This window comes from Pygocentrus nattereri, chromosome 22 (genome assembly GCF_015220715.1).
Source record: "Pygocentrus nattereri isolate fPygNat1 chromosome 22, fPygNat1.pri, whole genome shotgun sequence".
In the NCBI taxonomy this organism is placed as follows: domain Eukaryota; kingdom Metazoa; phylum Chordata; class Actinopteri; order Characiformes; family Serrasalmidae; genus Pygocentrus; species Pygocentrus nattereri.
The window spans coordinates 10,515,539-10,530,506 of record NC_051232.1 but is presented as its reverse complement, the minus strand read 5'-3'; the positions used below and the strand labels follow the sequence as shown (position 1 = coordinate 10,530,506).

The following is a 14,968-nucleotide window of genomic DNA, read 5'->3' as shown; positions in this document are numbered from 1 at the left end:
GCCAACATCATATTACACCCTATGGATTAAGAATGGGATGTCACTCAAGTTCATATGCGTGTGAAGGCAGACGGGCGAATACTTTTGGCACTGTAGTGTATATTGCAGTAGCATGACGGTGCAGTGGGTGGCACTGTTGGATTACAGCAAGAAGTGTTTGATTCCCGGCTGGTGACCACAGTCCTATCTGTGGGGAGTTTGCATGTTCTCCACATGTCTGGGTGGGTTTTCTTTGGGTTCTCTGGTTTCTTGCCACAGCCCAGAGATGTGCAGTTAGACAAATTGTAGATGCTGAATTGCCCCTAGGTGTGAATGTTTGTGTGAGTGTATGTGGACTGGTGACCTGCCCAGGGCGCTTCATGCCTTCTAGCTAGTGGCTGCTGGGATAGACTCCAGGATCCCCACCGTGACCAAAGAGGATAAGTGGCTTATATTAGAGAGTGTGTGTGTGTGTGTTTGTTTGTTTGTTTGGTTGTTTGTGCTTAAAACTCTGTTTGATTTTTTGAGGCACTCAGCTTGCAGTTTCTCCAAGCAGGCACACACATGAATTTATTGCCCTCTAGAGGCAACTTAGTGCACCTTAATCAACACATACAAGCTCATGATATCAGTTCTTTAAGAATTGTGTTTGTTTTAAATGCATCTTGAGTGTGTTTACACTTTTATTTTTAAGTGGTTCAGTCTTATTCAGATATAACCCTGATACTCAAGATACATGAAGTGACCAGTTGTGAACGGGGTCTTAGTGTTGATGTTAGGCCTGTGCTTGGTTACAGTTAACCACGGTTCCAGTATCTATTGATGGTAAAAACTCATTTACTGTTGGTTTGCAAAAACGTCTCCGTCATTCATGATAGTTGATGGCGTCTTCTTAAAGTGCAGACTCCAATGAGGTCAAACAAGTTAAAGAGAGCCTAGTCCGTGTTTATCTGTGCTTAAAACTCGATTACTGGTTGCGACTGAAGCATCTCTGTATCGGTTCTCCATAGAGAGAAACACTGCAGGAAGCAGAAACCACAGACTGACTGCAGTGCGTCTGGGGCTGCTGTGTGTTCTCCTGCTGACTGCCATCACACTGCCATGGTTCATGTTCACTGCAGAGAGAAACGACTTACAGACCAGTTACACCAACATGACTAAAGAGAGAGACCAGTTATAGACCAGTTACACCAACCTGACAAAAGAGAGAGACCAGTTACAGACCAGTTACACCAACCTGACAAAAGAGAGAGACCAGTTACAGAAAGAGAGAGATGGATTGGAGAGTTTTCTGAACTGGGTGAGTGATTAAGTGGTTAATTTGATTCTTTAAGTGAGACGTGTTCCTGGATCAAAAGCACTTTTACTTTCTTTTGATGTCTTTGGCGTGAGCCTGGGTTCATTTGATGTGGGTAGCGTTTCAGTTGTGTTGCCTTGGTGATGTTTCCTCTTGTGCTTCCTCTGTGGTTCATGCTGGTGTGGTTAGTGTGATGTCTTCTTGTGAAGGTTAAACAGGGTATTCCACCTCTGTTTAATGTGCAAATGAGCTGTTCATGCTTCATAACAAATTGAACTATCGTTAGCTGCTCAGATAAGGCCTTGTTAAAAACCTCTGGGCAGTCACTGAAGTCACCCATATGGTAGATCCAACCATGGCTCTGGATTGGCATCACATTCCCGCATAAGCATTGGGTAGAGGGGCATTGAGCTGTGTAGCAGTGGAGGTGTGTTCTCTGGAGTGAGGGAGCCCCATCCAATACTTTGAGTTTGAGTGATCCAGATCCCATCATCCAGTATCAGTTCCTGACCTCACTAATGTTACTGCTCTTGTGGCTGAATGCAATCAGATCCTCACAGCAGTGTTCTACCATCTAGTGTAAAGCCTTCCTAGAAGAGTAGAGGCTGATACTGCAACAATGCGAGCATAAACTCGCTGTTCATACGCTTCATTACAGAAGAAACATTGGACATTGGACAGGTGTCCACACATTTTTGGACATGCAGTGTAAGTCCTTGTGCACCTCAAGTGTCTGATACTGAGACTACAGTGTATCACATCATGAACACTGAAGCAGACAATGATACAATTAGTGGGGGAGCAAGACGACTGCATCAGCCCCAGATTTCAGGATTATCCTACTAAATAATATATAAACAAAGAACTGACCTGTAAAATAACTTGAGCAGAGTAAAGATCTGTGTGTGTCTTGTTCAATGATGGATTTTATATTTTTATTTTTCCTTTTTTTTTTTAATATGATCCATTCAGCCTATCGAATTAATTGAAACTGCATTGAAAACTTAGATATTTATGGATTATAATGTAATCTATTAGTGTTATAACTGACTATCACATTCACAGTCAAGCTACACACTAACAGACACATTAGGCCTCATATTAACACCGCTCAGCTCATCAAGGGAGGCATAATGTGCATTGATGTGTGACTGATATGTGTAAGCTGTCATCTCTTGCCTTGTTATACCACCTTCCAACATTCTGCAAAGAGAGCAAGGACTGTTTGTACTGAGAGACAGAGAGGGTGTAGAAATGGGTAAATACCACAGCACTGACCACTGGGTAACAGATCACTGAATCTACTGTTGTCATCATATCTTCATTAGTGTGGAGTTGATTTTGCATTTGAGACCTAAAGATCAAGATAGGCCTTCTTTTTAAGCCTGTGCACTTGACGTATATGTATCACATGATCTGGACTCAGACCCAACGCCTTTGACTTTTAAATGACTTTTTCAGGCTTCAGTAGAAACAGGTAAAAAGCCTAGTAATGTCATTGTGGCCTGAATGCTCACAACCATGCATGGAAAAAACATGGATATAGACAAGTATATACAAGAAAGTAAACTCAGGTTGATTTACACCCCAATTAAAAAAAAAAGGACATAAGAAGTCAAAGTAAAATATAAAACACTGAGGAGTAAATTTTGTTAGACGTGTATTAAATTGAACACATTAACAATAACAGATTTTTGTGTAACCTTTTGAACGTCGCTGTTTTTTGTAAATATATGCTTATTCCAACTTTGAGGCCTGGAAAACATACCAAAAAATTTGGGACAGGATCATATTTACCTTTGTGTTCCATCACGTTTACTTTTAACAGCACTTAATAAATGTTTGGGGAATGAAGAACAAGCAGTTTTGAAAGTGGAATTATTGGTCCTTATTGTCATATTTTGAGCTTCAACATTAATCACTTTGAACTTTACACTGGTACTAATCTGGATTAAGTAAACACAGACAGAACACGGTGTCCTTTATTTCCATAAACAATCAGAGAATTTGACTTGTCAGACGACATTACACGATTCCACTGTGCATCAGTTCGTTTCAGATGAGCTGAAGCCCAGAGAAGTCAGCAGTGTTTCTGGACGTTGTTGATATATGACCTCTGCTGTGCCTCAGACACTCTTTACTTGCAGTTGTGGGTGCATTGAACAACAGCGTTTACTGACAGTGGCGTTTGGAAATATTTGTTATGCTGTGATTTTCATCACAGAAACATGCTGGTTTTTAATGCATTGCAGTCTGAGGGGTCAAAGGTCACAGGAATTCAATTATGGTTTATGATTTTGTCCTTGACAGAGAGAGATTTCTCCAGATTCCCTGAAACTTTTGATGATATTATGCACTGTAGCTGCAATCTTAGTCTGAGAGGTTATTTTTAAACTGCTGGATTTATTGCTGATGCATTTTGGTAAAGTGCTCATAAAGGACTAGGTGTTTACTGGATGCTCCTTTTGTATCAAAGCATGATGGCATCACCTGTTTCAGATGTTAGATGAAAATTTTCCTCGTCTTAAATTGCTCCTGTCCCTCCTTTTTTGTACTGCTTTCATTAAGAAACAGATCAAACAGATTCATACAATCACTGGTTTCTGTTTTTATTTACATTTAATCATCCCCAATCATCATTTCCCAACTTGGAATTGGGGCCATATAATACTATGAATTTAATGGGCAATACCTTGAGATTAAGAACCAATTGCAAGAAAACTCACTGAATACAGGAGCTTTGCTGTTTTCACATCTCCACCACAAACAGGAAGTCCATTTTAAGACCGCTCTAAAAACTCAGTCACTTCCTTAACTAAAGCCATCAGACTGATTATGGACTGACTATGATCAACTATTCAAGCAGAGCAGTGCAGTCGTGTTCTTACAGAGCTGTGTTTTAGTGAGTCTTATAGATCAGAGATGTCTCAGAATGTTTATGATGTTATCAGTAATGAGGAGCTGGACAGAGGAGAGCAAGTGGAGATGGTGGTTGATATCTATGAGAGTGCAGACACTGTTAGAGGCCATGAGCCCCACACAGAGATGGAGGAGACCAGAACCAAGAAGATCATACAAACACAACATTCAGGTAGTAAAACAAACACTCTTTTACACTTTTAATTTAGAAATAAAGTTTATCATCAAATATTACAATATAGCTAACAATGTATGGCAGTGAGAATATTCATTTTTAATAAGTCCAGTCTTGGTTTACTGCCTCTGTGTTTATGACCAATGCAAAAAAAAAAATCCTACTAGAAGTAAATATAGAAAAATCAAATTTTGCCCTGCAGGAAGCAGTTGCTACAGACTGACTGCAGTGTGTCTGGGGCTGCTGTGTGTTCTCCTGCTGACTGCCATCACAGTGCTGTGGTTTAAATTCACTAAAGAGAGAGACCAGCTACAGACCAGTAATACCAACCCGACTAAAGAGAGAGACCAGTTACAGACCAGTAATACCAAGCTGACTAAAGAGAGAGACCAGCTACAGACCAGTAATACCAAGCTGACTAAAGAGAGAGACCAGCTACAGACCAAGTACACCAACCTGAGTAAAGAGAGAGACCAGCTACAGACCAGTAATACCAAGCTGACTAAAGAGAGAGACCAGCTACAGACCAGGTACACCAACCTGACTAAAGAGAGAGACCAGCTGCAGACCAGGTACACCATCCTAACTAAAGAGAGAGACCAGTTACAGACAGAGAGAGATGGATTCAGTGAGAAGAATAGTGAACTTGGTAAGTAATGGGTAAACGTGATTTCTTTATTAATCCCTTTGCTGTTTCTGAAACAACGTTCCCTCTAACCAAAGTGATGTCATCAACATGAGCCTCGTATCCTCACTGAGCCACTGTAAGAAAAGTTAGAAAAACTGCTCCTTTGTTGAAAAGATTTAAATACTGGCTGCATTTTGCAACAGTTATCCATTTAAGTCCAAGGCAGCACTGCCAGTAGTTTTAGTGTAGCGAGCTAATGTTAGCTGAGCTATTAACAAAAGGAATAAAGCATTTGTGTAGATCATTATTTTATATACAACATTGACTGACTTTATTAAAGCCACACCTCATTTATGATTTCATCCAACTCGGGACACGTGGGACACGTAGTAGTCTTAGCACATTTAGCCAGCAGGCTAGGGAGCATGCTAGTTAGGCTAATCAGTTAGACTGCTAATATGTAGCTAATCCACCTTATTTTCATGACCACATTTAGTTGAACACTGTCACGCTGTTCTTTACTGTTTATCAGTCAAAAGGTGTTTTTACTTAATACATCATCATTTTACATCCTATTAAATGTCTCTGGGACAAGGTGCAGTTTGTAGCCACCACTACAGTCAATGAAACCGGAAAGTAGCAAAAACTGTAATGTTACAAACTTTAACTTCTCACAAAAGCGCTGCATGTCAGAGGACATACAGAATGTGGCTACATAATTAAAATAGCCTAGTTGTTATTGTTGAAATCCGTGTCCATTAAAAATACAACTAGATGAAGAATTGCCAGATGAACCTCACAGGATGCTGCTAACAGACTCACATTAGCTGACTTAAATCTCACTAAGGTAAAAAAGAATAAATAGAATAAAGAACAATAAAAATAGAATATAGAATAAAAAAAGAATAATGAAAAATGTAAAAATTTAAAAGATGTGTAAAAGATACACATATTCAGTTCTGAGGAGACACAATGTAACTAGAAAAGTGCATTTCTTGAAGCTTGCCAAGATGTTGCTAGGTGATTTCAGGGGTATCGATAGTGATTGCTGGGCTATTGCTAGGCAGTTGCTGTGGTTTCCCAGGTAGTTGCTAGGGTGTTGTTAAGCAGTTGCTGTGGTATCCCATGTGGTTGCAAGGGTGCTGTTAGGCAGTTGCTATGGTATTCCAGGTGGTTGGTAGTGTGTTGCTAGGCAGTTGCTACGGTTTCCTAGGTGATTGCTAGAGTTTCACTAGGCTGTTTTTATGTATCCCAAGTGATTGCTAGGGTGTTGGCTAGGCGGTTACTATGGTTTCCAAGGTGACTGCTTGGGTCCTGAATCAGCATCAGTACATTTATTCAGGATCAACCTGGAGTTGATGGTCCTGATTTCCATATCAATTCCTCAACAACACTTTTTTTCAATTCTTTCTTTAAATTGCAAAACAAAACTGATTGTGAAGATGTTGGTATGTTGGTATGTTTACTGACTTAATGAACTGCAACAATTGGCAGAACACTCAAAAGAGGAAGGCTACTGTTGATCCTCATCTTGGAGTGCCTGCTACCTCTTCCAGCTGTGAGAAAATGCTGTTAATTTTTTGCAGACACCCTCTGCTCATTCAATCCTGGGGTCCTTCATATTTCTCTGTTGAGAGAGGGAGATGGAGAGAGACACATTCAGTGTATTCAGTTCATTAACATTTTTAATAGTCTATTATCAGAGAGCATAACGTGAAAATGAATTTAAAAATCTGTGGTGGCCCAGGAAAGTCCCTCATGTACACAGAACAGCTGTCAGCAGCGCTTAAATCAACTCTGTTTTAACACTGTTTTGGAGCATATACGGTCCCACTCTACAGAGAGTAGAATGCCATTGTTGGTAATGTTAATTTTGCAGTGTTAATATGATACTGAAGTGAGTCAAAAGAACGATCACAGTGTACAATGATACAGACATTAGAGCAGCTTTAACTCTCCTAGTGTTAAAAGTCAGGATGTGGTCATAACCACAAACTGAAAAAAAAAAACAATGTTGGAGGTGGTGCTTTATATTACAAACACAGTCTCCTGGGAGGTCATATAATCACACCATTAATACATTAACAATTCTAATACACTATTTGTCCAAAAGAATCCAGACAGTCCTTATGAGTGCACTTATTGCTGACACAGGCATTCAGTTCTGCACAATTAGTTTAATGTCCATAGAAAAGCACTGACCAGCAGAATAGGAATTTGAAGACCTCTCTGGTGGAAATGTGTAGATACATGCAATGTGCCAAAGATAAAAAAGATAAATAATAAGTTTACAAAGTTATATAAATTTCAGAACCAATGGCAAGACAAGACACTGAGCACATGAGCTCTGGTGTACTGACATCTCACCCACACACAGGAAGTCCACTTTCAGTTCAAAACACTTGGTCAGTTCCTTAACATCACGCTAATTATAATAAACCATAGCCAAGCAGAGAAGTGCAGCAGTGCAGTCGTGTTCTTACAGGCAGACACACAGTAAGTCTGTGTTTTAGTGAGTCTTATAGATCAGAGATGTCTCAGAATGTTTATGATGTTATCAGTAATGAGGAGCTGGACAGAGGAGAGCGAGTGGAGATGGTGGTTGATATCTATGAAAGTGCAGACACTGTTAGAGGCCATGAGTCCCACACAGAGATGGAGGAGACCAGAACCAAGAAGATCATAAAAACACAACATTCAGGTAGTAAAACAAACGTATTTTTAGAAATAGTGATGATCTATCAAGTAACACCATTACAGCACAGCTAGCAATGCATGTCAGTGTTGTAGGGGAATACTAGTACTGGGAAATATTCATTGTAAGTAAGTGTGTTTTTGGTTTGTAGCCTGTGTGTTTATGGCCAACGTAAAAAAAATCCTAAAAGAAGTAAATATAGTCAAATTCTAATTTTACACTGCAGGAAGCGGATCGTACAGAGTGACTGCAGTGTGTCTGGGGCTGCTGTGTGTTCTCCTGCTGGCTGCCATCACAGTGCTGTGGATCAAGTTCACCACAGAGAGAGACCAATTACACCAAACTGACTATAGAGAGAGACCAGTTACAGACCAGTAACACCAACCTGACTAGAGAAAGAGACCAGTTACAGACCAGTAACACCAACCTGACTATAGAGAGAGACCAGTTAGTCGAGCCACACCTCATTTATGATTTATTAAAATCAGCACACGTGGTAATCTGAGCAGACTTAGCTATCTGGCTAGGGAGCATGCAAGTTAGGCTAATCAGTTAGATTGGTAATACACTGTATTTTGAACATGACCACTTTTTTAGCTTCTGGCCAAAATGTTCTTTGTCAAATGTCTTTCATTATGTATTCATATTTTTATAAAATGAAAAAGTGTGTTTACATACTACGTTATCTTTTCATGTCTTATTAAATGTCTCTGGGACAAAGTGTAGTTTGTAGCTGGCAATAAGTAGAAAATCTTTAACATGAATCTCTCAGAAGTGCAGTGCTTAATATGAGATTAGAGATAATATGAATGTGGCTTCATAATTACTGCTCAAAAAGCCCAGCTGTTATTGTTGAATCTGTGACCATAAAGATGAAGGTTTGCCAGGTGATCATCACACGTTGCTGCTAACAGACTCACTTTAACTGGGTTACTCTGTTTATTCTCTGTAACTGGTTCTATTCTGCTCTCACTACAGAATCACAGTCAGAATCAGACTCACTTTATTTTGCCAAGTGTGCTACACTTGTATAGCTGAGTGCACACATGTATGATAGTAACATCCTGAACTGATCAGACCAGCACACTATTAACAAGTAGAACAAGAATAAACAGAATGAAGAACAAGAAAGGAAACACATGTGCCCTTAATTACAATACTCTCTTCCTCAATCCCCCCAGGACTGCTCTTCTTTCTCCTCCAAATCTGAATTCAACACTTTTCTCTTTCATGAGCATTGTAAGAGATTAATTAGAGTTTTTAGTTCTGACTTTATTAATAAATGCACTAATAATGTATGATTGTTATCAACGTGTTCTGGGAATCACTCATATCATTCTGTCTGAACAGAGAGACTTATTAACCAACCAGGATGGAGATACTTCAGTTGCAGTCTTTATTACATCTCTACTGACAGGAAGAGCTGGGATGAGAGCAGACAGGACTGCAGAGCGAGAGGAGCAGACCTGCTGATCATAAACAGCAGAGAAGAACAGGTGAGTGTTTTGTGGGTAAATAAAAGAAAAAAAACCAAGACACTTTTACACAAAGTTCATAACATCATACTTTACTGTTCATCTGGCATTAACTAATGTTGGTAATAAAGAGTTTTAATTTTTCATAAAAATTTCATATTCTACATTTTTCTTTCATTTTTCTAAAAAAGGCCCATGTTTGGTGTTTATGTGGATTTATATGCCAAAAACAGTGATAATTCGTTCTTATATGATCATTTTCCAAACTCCAAATTTTTCCCTTAGAATTAAACAGGCTGTTACTGTGCCTTTAAGAATAATATATATATATTATATATATATATATATATATATATATATATATATACACTGCTCAACAAAATAAAGGGAACACTTAAACAACACAATATAACTCCGAGTAAATCAAACTTCGGTGAAATCAAACTGTCCACTTAGGTGGAAATTATTTGCGATTAGCAAGACACACTCAATAAAGGAGTGGTTCTGCAGGTGGGGACCACAGACCACTTCTCAGTACCTTTCTGCTTTCTGGCTGATGTTTTGGTCACTTTTGAATGTTGGTGGTGCTTTCACACTCGTGATAGCATGAGACGGACTCTACAACCCACACAAATGGCTCAGGTAGTGCAGCTCATCCAGGATGGCACATCAATGCGAGCTGTGGCAAGAAGGTTTGCTGTGCCTGTCAGTGTAGTGTCCAGAGCCTGGAGGCGCTACCAGGAGACAGGCCAGTACACCAGGAGATGTGGAGGAGGCCCTAGGAGGGCAACAACCCAGCAGCAGGACCACTGGTGCCCTGTGATCTTCACAGATGAAAGCAGGTTCACACTGAGCACATGTGACAGACATGACAGAGTCTGGAGACGCCGTGGAGAGCGAGCTGCTGCCTGCAACATCCTTCAGCATGACCAGTTTGGCAGTGGGTCAGTAATGGTGTGGGGTGGCATTTCTTTGGAGGGCCGCACAGACCTCCATGTGCTCGCCAGAGGTAGCCTGTCTGCCATTAGGTACCGAGATGAGATCCTCAGACCCTTGTGAGACCATATGCTGGTACGGTAGGCCCTGGGTTCCTCCTAATGCAGGACAATGCTAGACCTCATGTGGCTGGAGTGTGTCAGCAGTTCCTGCAAGATGAAGGCATTGAAGCTATGGACTGGCTCGCCCGTTCCCCAGACCTGAATCCGATTGAGCACATCTGGGACATCATGTCTCGCTCCATCCACCAACGTCACGTTGCACCACAGACTGTCCAGGAGTTGGCGGATACTTTAGTCCAAGTGTGGGAGGAGATCCCTCAGGAGAGCATCTGCCACCTCATCAGGAGCATGCCCAGGCATTGTAGGGAGGTCATACAGGCACGTGGAGGCCACACACAATAGTGAGCCTCATTTTGACTTGTTTTAAGGACATTACATCAAAGTTGGATCAGCCTGTCGTGTGTTTTTCCACTTTAATTTTGTGTGTGACTCCAAATCCAGCCCTCCACTGGTTAATAAATTTGATTTCCATTGATGATTTTTGTGTGACTTTGTTGTTGGCACATTCAACTTTGTACAGTACAAAGTATTCAATGAGAATATTTCATTCATTCAGATCTAGGATGTGTTATTTGAGTGTTCCCTTTATTTTTTTGAGCAGTGTATATATAAATTACCTGATTGACTGCCCTTTACTGCGGCTCATTTAAAATGCAGTTCAGACTGAAACACTCCTTGTAACTTCAGTGTGAGAGGGCGGGGCTAAACTGTTGTAGGAGGATATATGAAAATGTGTTATTAATTCTAAACAGGCTCATTTTGTATATACACACTGTATGAACTGGAGAGCGAATGATGCACATTTAAACTTTACCAGTTTTCACAAACTACACTAAACTCTTTCATTAAAAACAGGCAGCATCTATGTTACGAGTCATTTAAGTATCAGTGTTTGCAGCGTGGAGAGACTTTTCTCTTCAACAAACCAAATCAAAGCAGCTTTAAGATGATCAGTGGTGACTGTGTCTGAATATAATCTCTCTTCTCTCACTGGAATGAGAATTAGAGTCACTGGATAACAAGCAGTCAACAGTCACCCAGACGTCTGTGTCTAGAGCTGTAAAAGACCCTGATTAGACTGTCGCTACTGCTGCTGCTGCTGTTCTTATAATAAGCAGTTAGATGTGAGATAATCAGTCATGTGTTGTGAGTCTTTGCTAATGTATTTTAATGGTCATCTGACTTCAACAGGACTTTACTGAAAAGCTGAGAGGAGGTCAGACAGCTTGGATTGGTCTGAGTTACAGACTCATAGAGGGAGTTTGGAGATGGGGATGGGTTGATGACTCAGCAGTGACCACTAGGTAAGAGACCACTGAACTGACCTCTGGTGATGATGCAGTTTCTGGGCCAGATTCATAAAACTCAGCAGTGACAGAGCAGCATCACACAAAATGTGCAGCAGGTCAATAAGAGCTGTTCATAAAGTCACGTCTGATAAGGTGACCAGTGCTGGTGTCGCTGTAACACTGAAGTATTTATGTGTCCTGAGTAACAGCCAATCACAATCAACATTACACATTTTAAAGACCCACATCAACTGAAACTTGTTTCTTTTGGCAGCCAAAGAAAATAAATATTCTCAGACAAACAGCTGCAATTGTTCAGTAATGTTCTGAGTAATAATAGTGAATTGTTTGATAAAGACACTTTTTATATTTAAATCACAAAAATAAAATGATCAGGAAATTTATACTATTTATATAGTTTATACTATTCAAACATAAGATGAAAAATGAAAGATTCTTAAAATTCTGCTTTTGTTTGTATAAATTATATTTTAGTATATAATATTCCATTTCTAAATTAAATAATTAAATGATTTAATTATATTGATTTTTATTTCTGAGTATCTTTTCCTAAAATTAAAGAATAAACTGACTTTCTGGATATGGTCATGCACATGCATTTGAAGATTAAGTATGAAATAGCCACTACTATATATTCTGTTTTTCCTTTTAATAAATAAATTTTTACCAGTAAAATGTATTTTTCATGTTTCGCTTGTAAATTTGTTTATAAAATCCACTGTAAATATTATATTATAAATGTTCAGTCCAAAACACATCAAGTAGTGTCTGCTGTTTTCTGCTCAGGGTTAATCCTCGTTTATGAGTGAATGAATGTGTTTCCTCCACACTGTTTACTCTCAGCATCACAGTAAATCTGCTCCACTGAATCCTCACTGCTCTGATACTCACACTACATACCATCATTCTCTCTTTCAGCTTCTGGAGACCTGGACAAACATATATGTATCGACGATCATGCGTCATAACTGGCTCTGGGTCTGATCCTGTACTGAACTGGAGTAATATTAACTGTTATGAACAGCATGTGTGGATCTGTGAGAAGAGACTATTTAGTTAAAGTGAATTTTGTGTTTAGAACTGATCCTCTTTAATCAGAACTGATCTGTGTTCTGATATTTGATTTTCTGATGGTTGGAGGATTCAGACTGTATAAAGAGTCATTTTTAGACATGAAACAATCAAGATCAGGAACAAAGCCTGTTTTACAAGAATGATTGTGTTACAAATCTTGAAATAGGTAAATATTGATTTTCTCTGGCACATGAACTTGAAGTGATGTCATTATAATAATCTAAAAACAGCAAAGACTGGATAAATTGATCTTAGCATTTCCATAAAACCTGATTTCTTGAGATGAGAAAATTTGAAGAAGCTTCAAGCTCAGTTCTGGAGAAACTTTACTTTTAAATCTGATCTGTTGATTTTAAGATGAACAGACTAGACTAGATCTGAATGTATGAGATGAATCAGCTTGAAAACGTTTGGAGCTCTTCACTAGAAAAGATGAAATTTCTTGATTGATTGTAAGAATGTAGAGTGTTGGTGTGTTTTTAGATTAGAAACCTAAACAAAGTTTAAAGGTTTCTTCTTTTAATGCGGAGATCTTTAAAACTCAAGTTCTGTCAAAATCATTTATTTCATTTGAAGTCTGTATAATTAGCTGAATAAGTTAACTGTAGACTAAGTTTCTAAAAGGTATCTGATTAATCTCATACTTACTAATCTAGTCTAGTCTGTTGATCTAAACTGAAAAACAAGACCTTTTGTGCATTTTCGAGATTTCCTGGTTTGTTGAGATTTCATTTGTTGCATTTGCAATGATTTGTTCATTTGTGTCAGCGTCATGCAGGCTGAAGATTCCCCACAGGGGGCGCTGTAGGTGCCATTCGTAAGAACACTGCTTTGCCTCAGGAGCTAGATTTACATATTTTATGCATATTTGGCAGATTAACATATTGAATAAAAATCACTATTTTTACAGCAAATCAGATGAAGAGTTTGACACCTGCTTGAGTGGAATGCAAAGATAAACAGGACCTTCCAGCGTAAATTGGTGGTTCAGTGGTGGGATTCTCACCTGGGTTCGGTTTCTGGCCAATGCACAGCCTTGTTTTAGGGCAGTCGTGGGCCAAAGGGTGGGTCACCGGTTCGGACCCTGAGCTGAGACTGCATGACTGAAGTGCCCTTGACCAAGGTGCCTAGCCCCCAGGAGCTCCCCAAGTGTTATGGATAGGGATGCCCACTGCTCTGGGCAAGTATGCACACTGCCCCCTAGTGTGTGTGCATTCACTAGTGTGTATGTGGTTTCACTGCATGAATGGGTTAAAATGTAGAGGTGAAATTTCCCTGTTGTGGGTTTAATTAGGGTCACTTAACTTAAACAGATCTATATAATGTAAAATGTGAGCACAATAAAATGATACGACTGATCAAGTGATTCTGTTTTTGTTGAGCTGTGGATACAAAACTGGACAGAAGGCAGCAGATACCAGTGAACTGATAAAGAAATGGAAACACTTTTATGATGATGTGATAAAACAGTCATATTAAACAAAACAGCAGCGAGAAGTTACTCAGCATTGAAGATTTCTCTGTAAACTAGGAGCAGATTTCTCAGAAGTTTGTGATGAAATGCTGTGAAATGAAATTTAAACAGAATGACATTAAACTGATTTTGCTGATTGTTGTATTTTGTGATCATTACTGTTTTAAGGCATTAACACAGTTTAACAACACAGATTCAGCTGAACTGGTAATTCAGGATTTAACACACAGCTGTGCATTAAACTAAATCTGACTGCTCTGTTAAAACAAGCACAAGTCTAACTGATACTAAACTACTGAACTAAACTGATTCCACTAAACTTCTACTAAACCAGATTTACTGTCAATTCACATCACTAAACCCTGCATGAACCCAGAATATTTTGCTATTTGCCTTTCACAAGTTGTAATCATCCACAGTTCCAGCCTGAAGTCCAGCTGTCCGTGTGCTGTTTGATGCTGTGACTCTGACCTGAATCAAAAAATCAGTCCAACAGTCTCAGATCCGGCTGTATTGATTAGTAAGCTGAGATTCCATTCAGATCAAAAGCAAAAACAGCTAAAGATTCACACACCATCAGACATCATTTCATACAACTATCTCAGAGCATGTCTGTGTGTGTAAGAGAGAATGAGAGAATACACGAGGAGAGAGAGAGAGAGAGAGAGAGAGAGAGAGAGAGAGAGAGAGAGAGAGAGAGAGAGAGAGAGAGAGAGAGAGAATGAATGAGCCCACTAAACCTGGCAGCTAACAGACGAGCTGAATCAGGTCTGACTCGAGTTTCAGTGGTTCAAATCCAAGTCGAGTCTCTGTACTCATGTCACAGGGCTCCAGACAAAAACAGCTGCAGGAGCCACTGACTCCTAAAAGAAACAAAATCAGGA

The 14,968-nt window shown here is 39.5% G+C and overlaps 1 protein-coding gene across 1 annotated transcript; it reads left to right on the top strand.

Annotated features, from left to right (window-relative positions):
* Nucleotides 1-4,167: 4,167 nt before the first annotated feature.
* Nucleotides 4,168-14,222, top strand: LOC108413135 (C-type lectin domain family 4 member K-like). The gene is made up of 5 exons (XM_037532891.1): nt 4,168-4,367; nt 4,573-5,019; nt 9,044-9,189; nt 11,418-11,530; nt 12,455-14,222. Exons 1-5 carry the CDS (start codon nt 4,199-4,201, stop codon nt 12,594-12,596), a joined length of 1,017 nt encoding a protein of 338 aa, XP_037388788.1. The 5' UTR covers nt 4,168-4,198; the 3' UTR covers nt 12,597-14,222.
* Nucleotides 14,223-14,968: the final 746 nt, after the last annotated feature.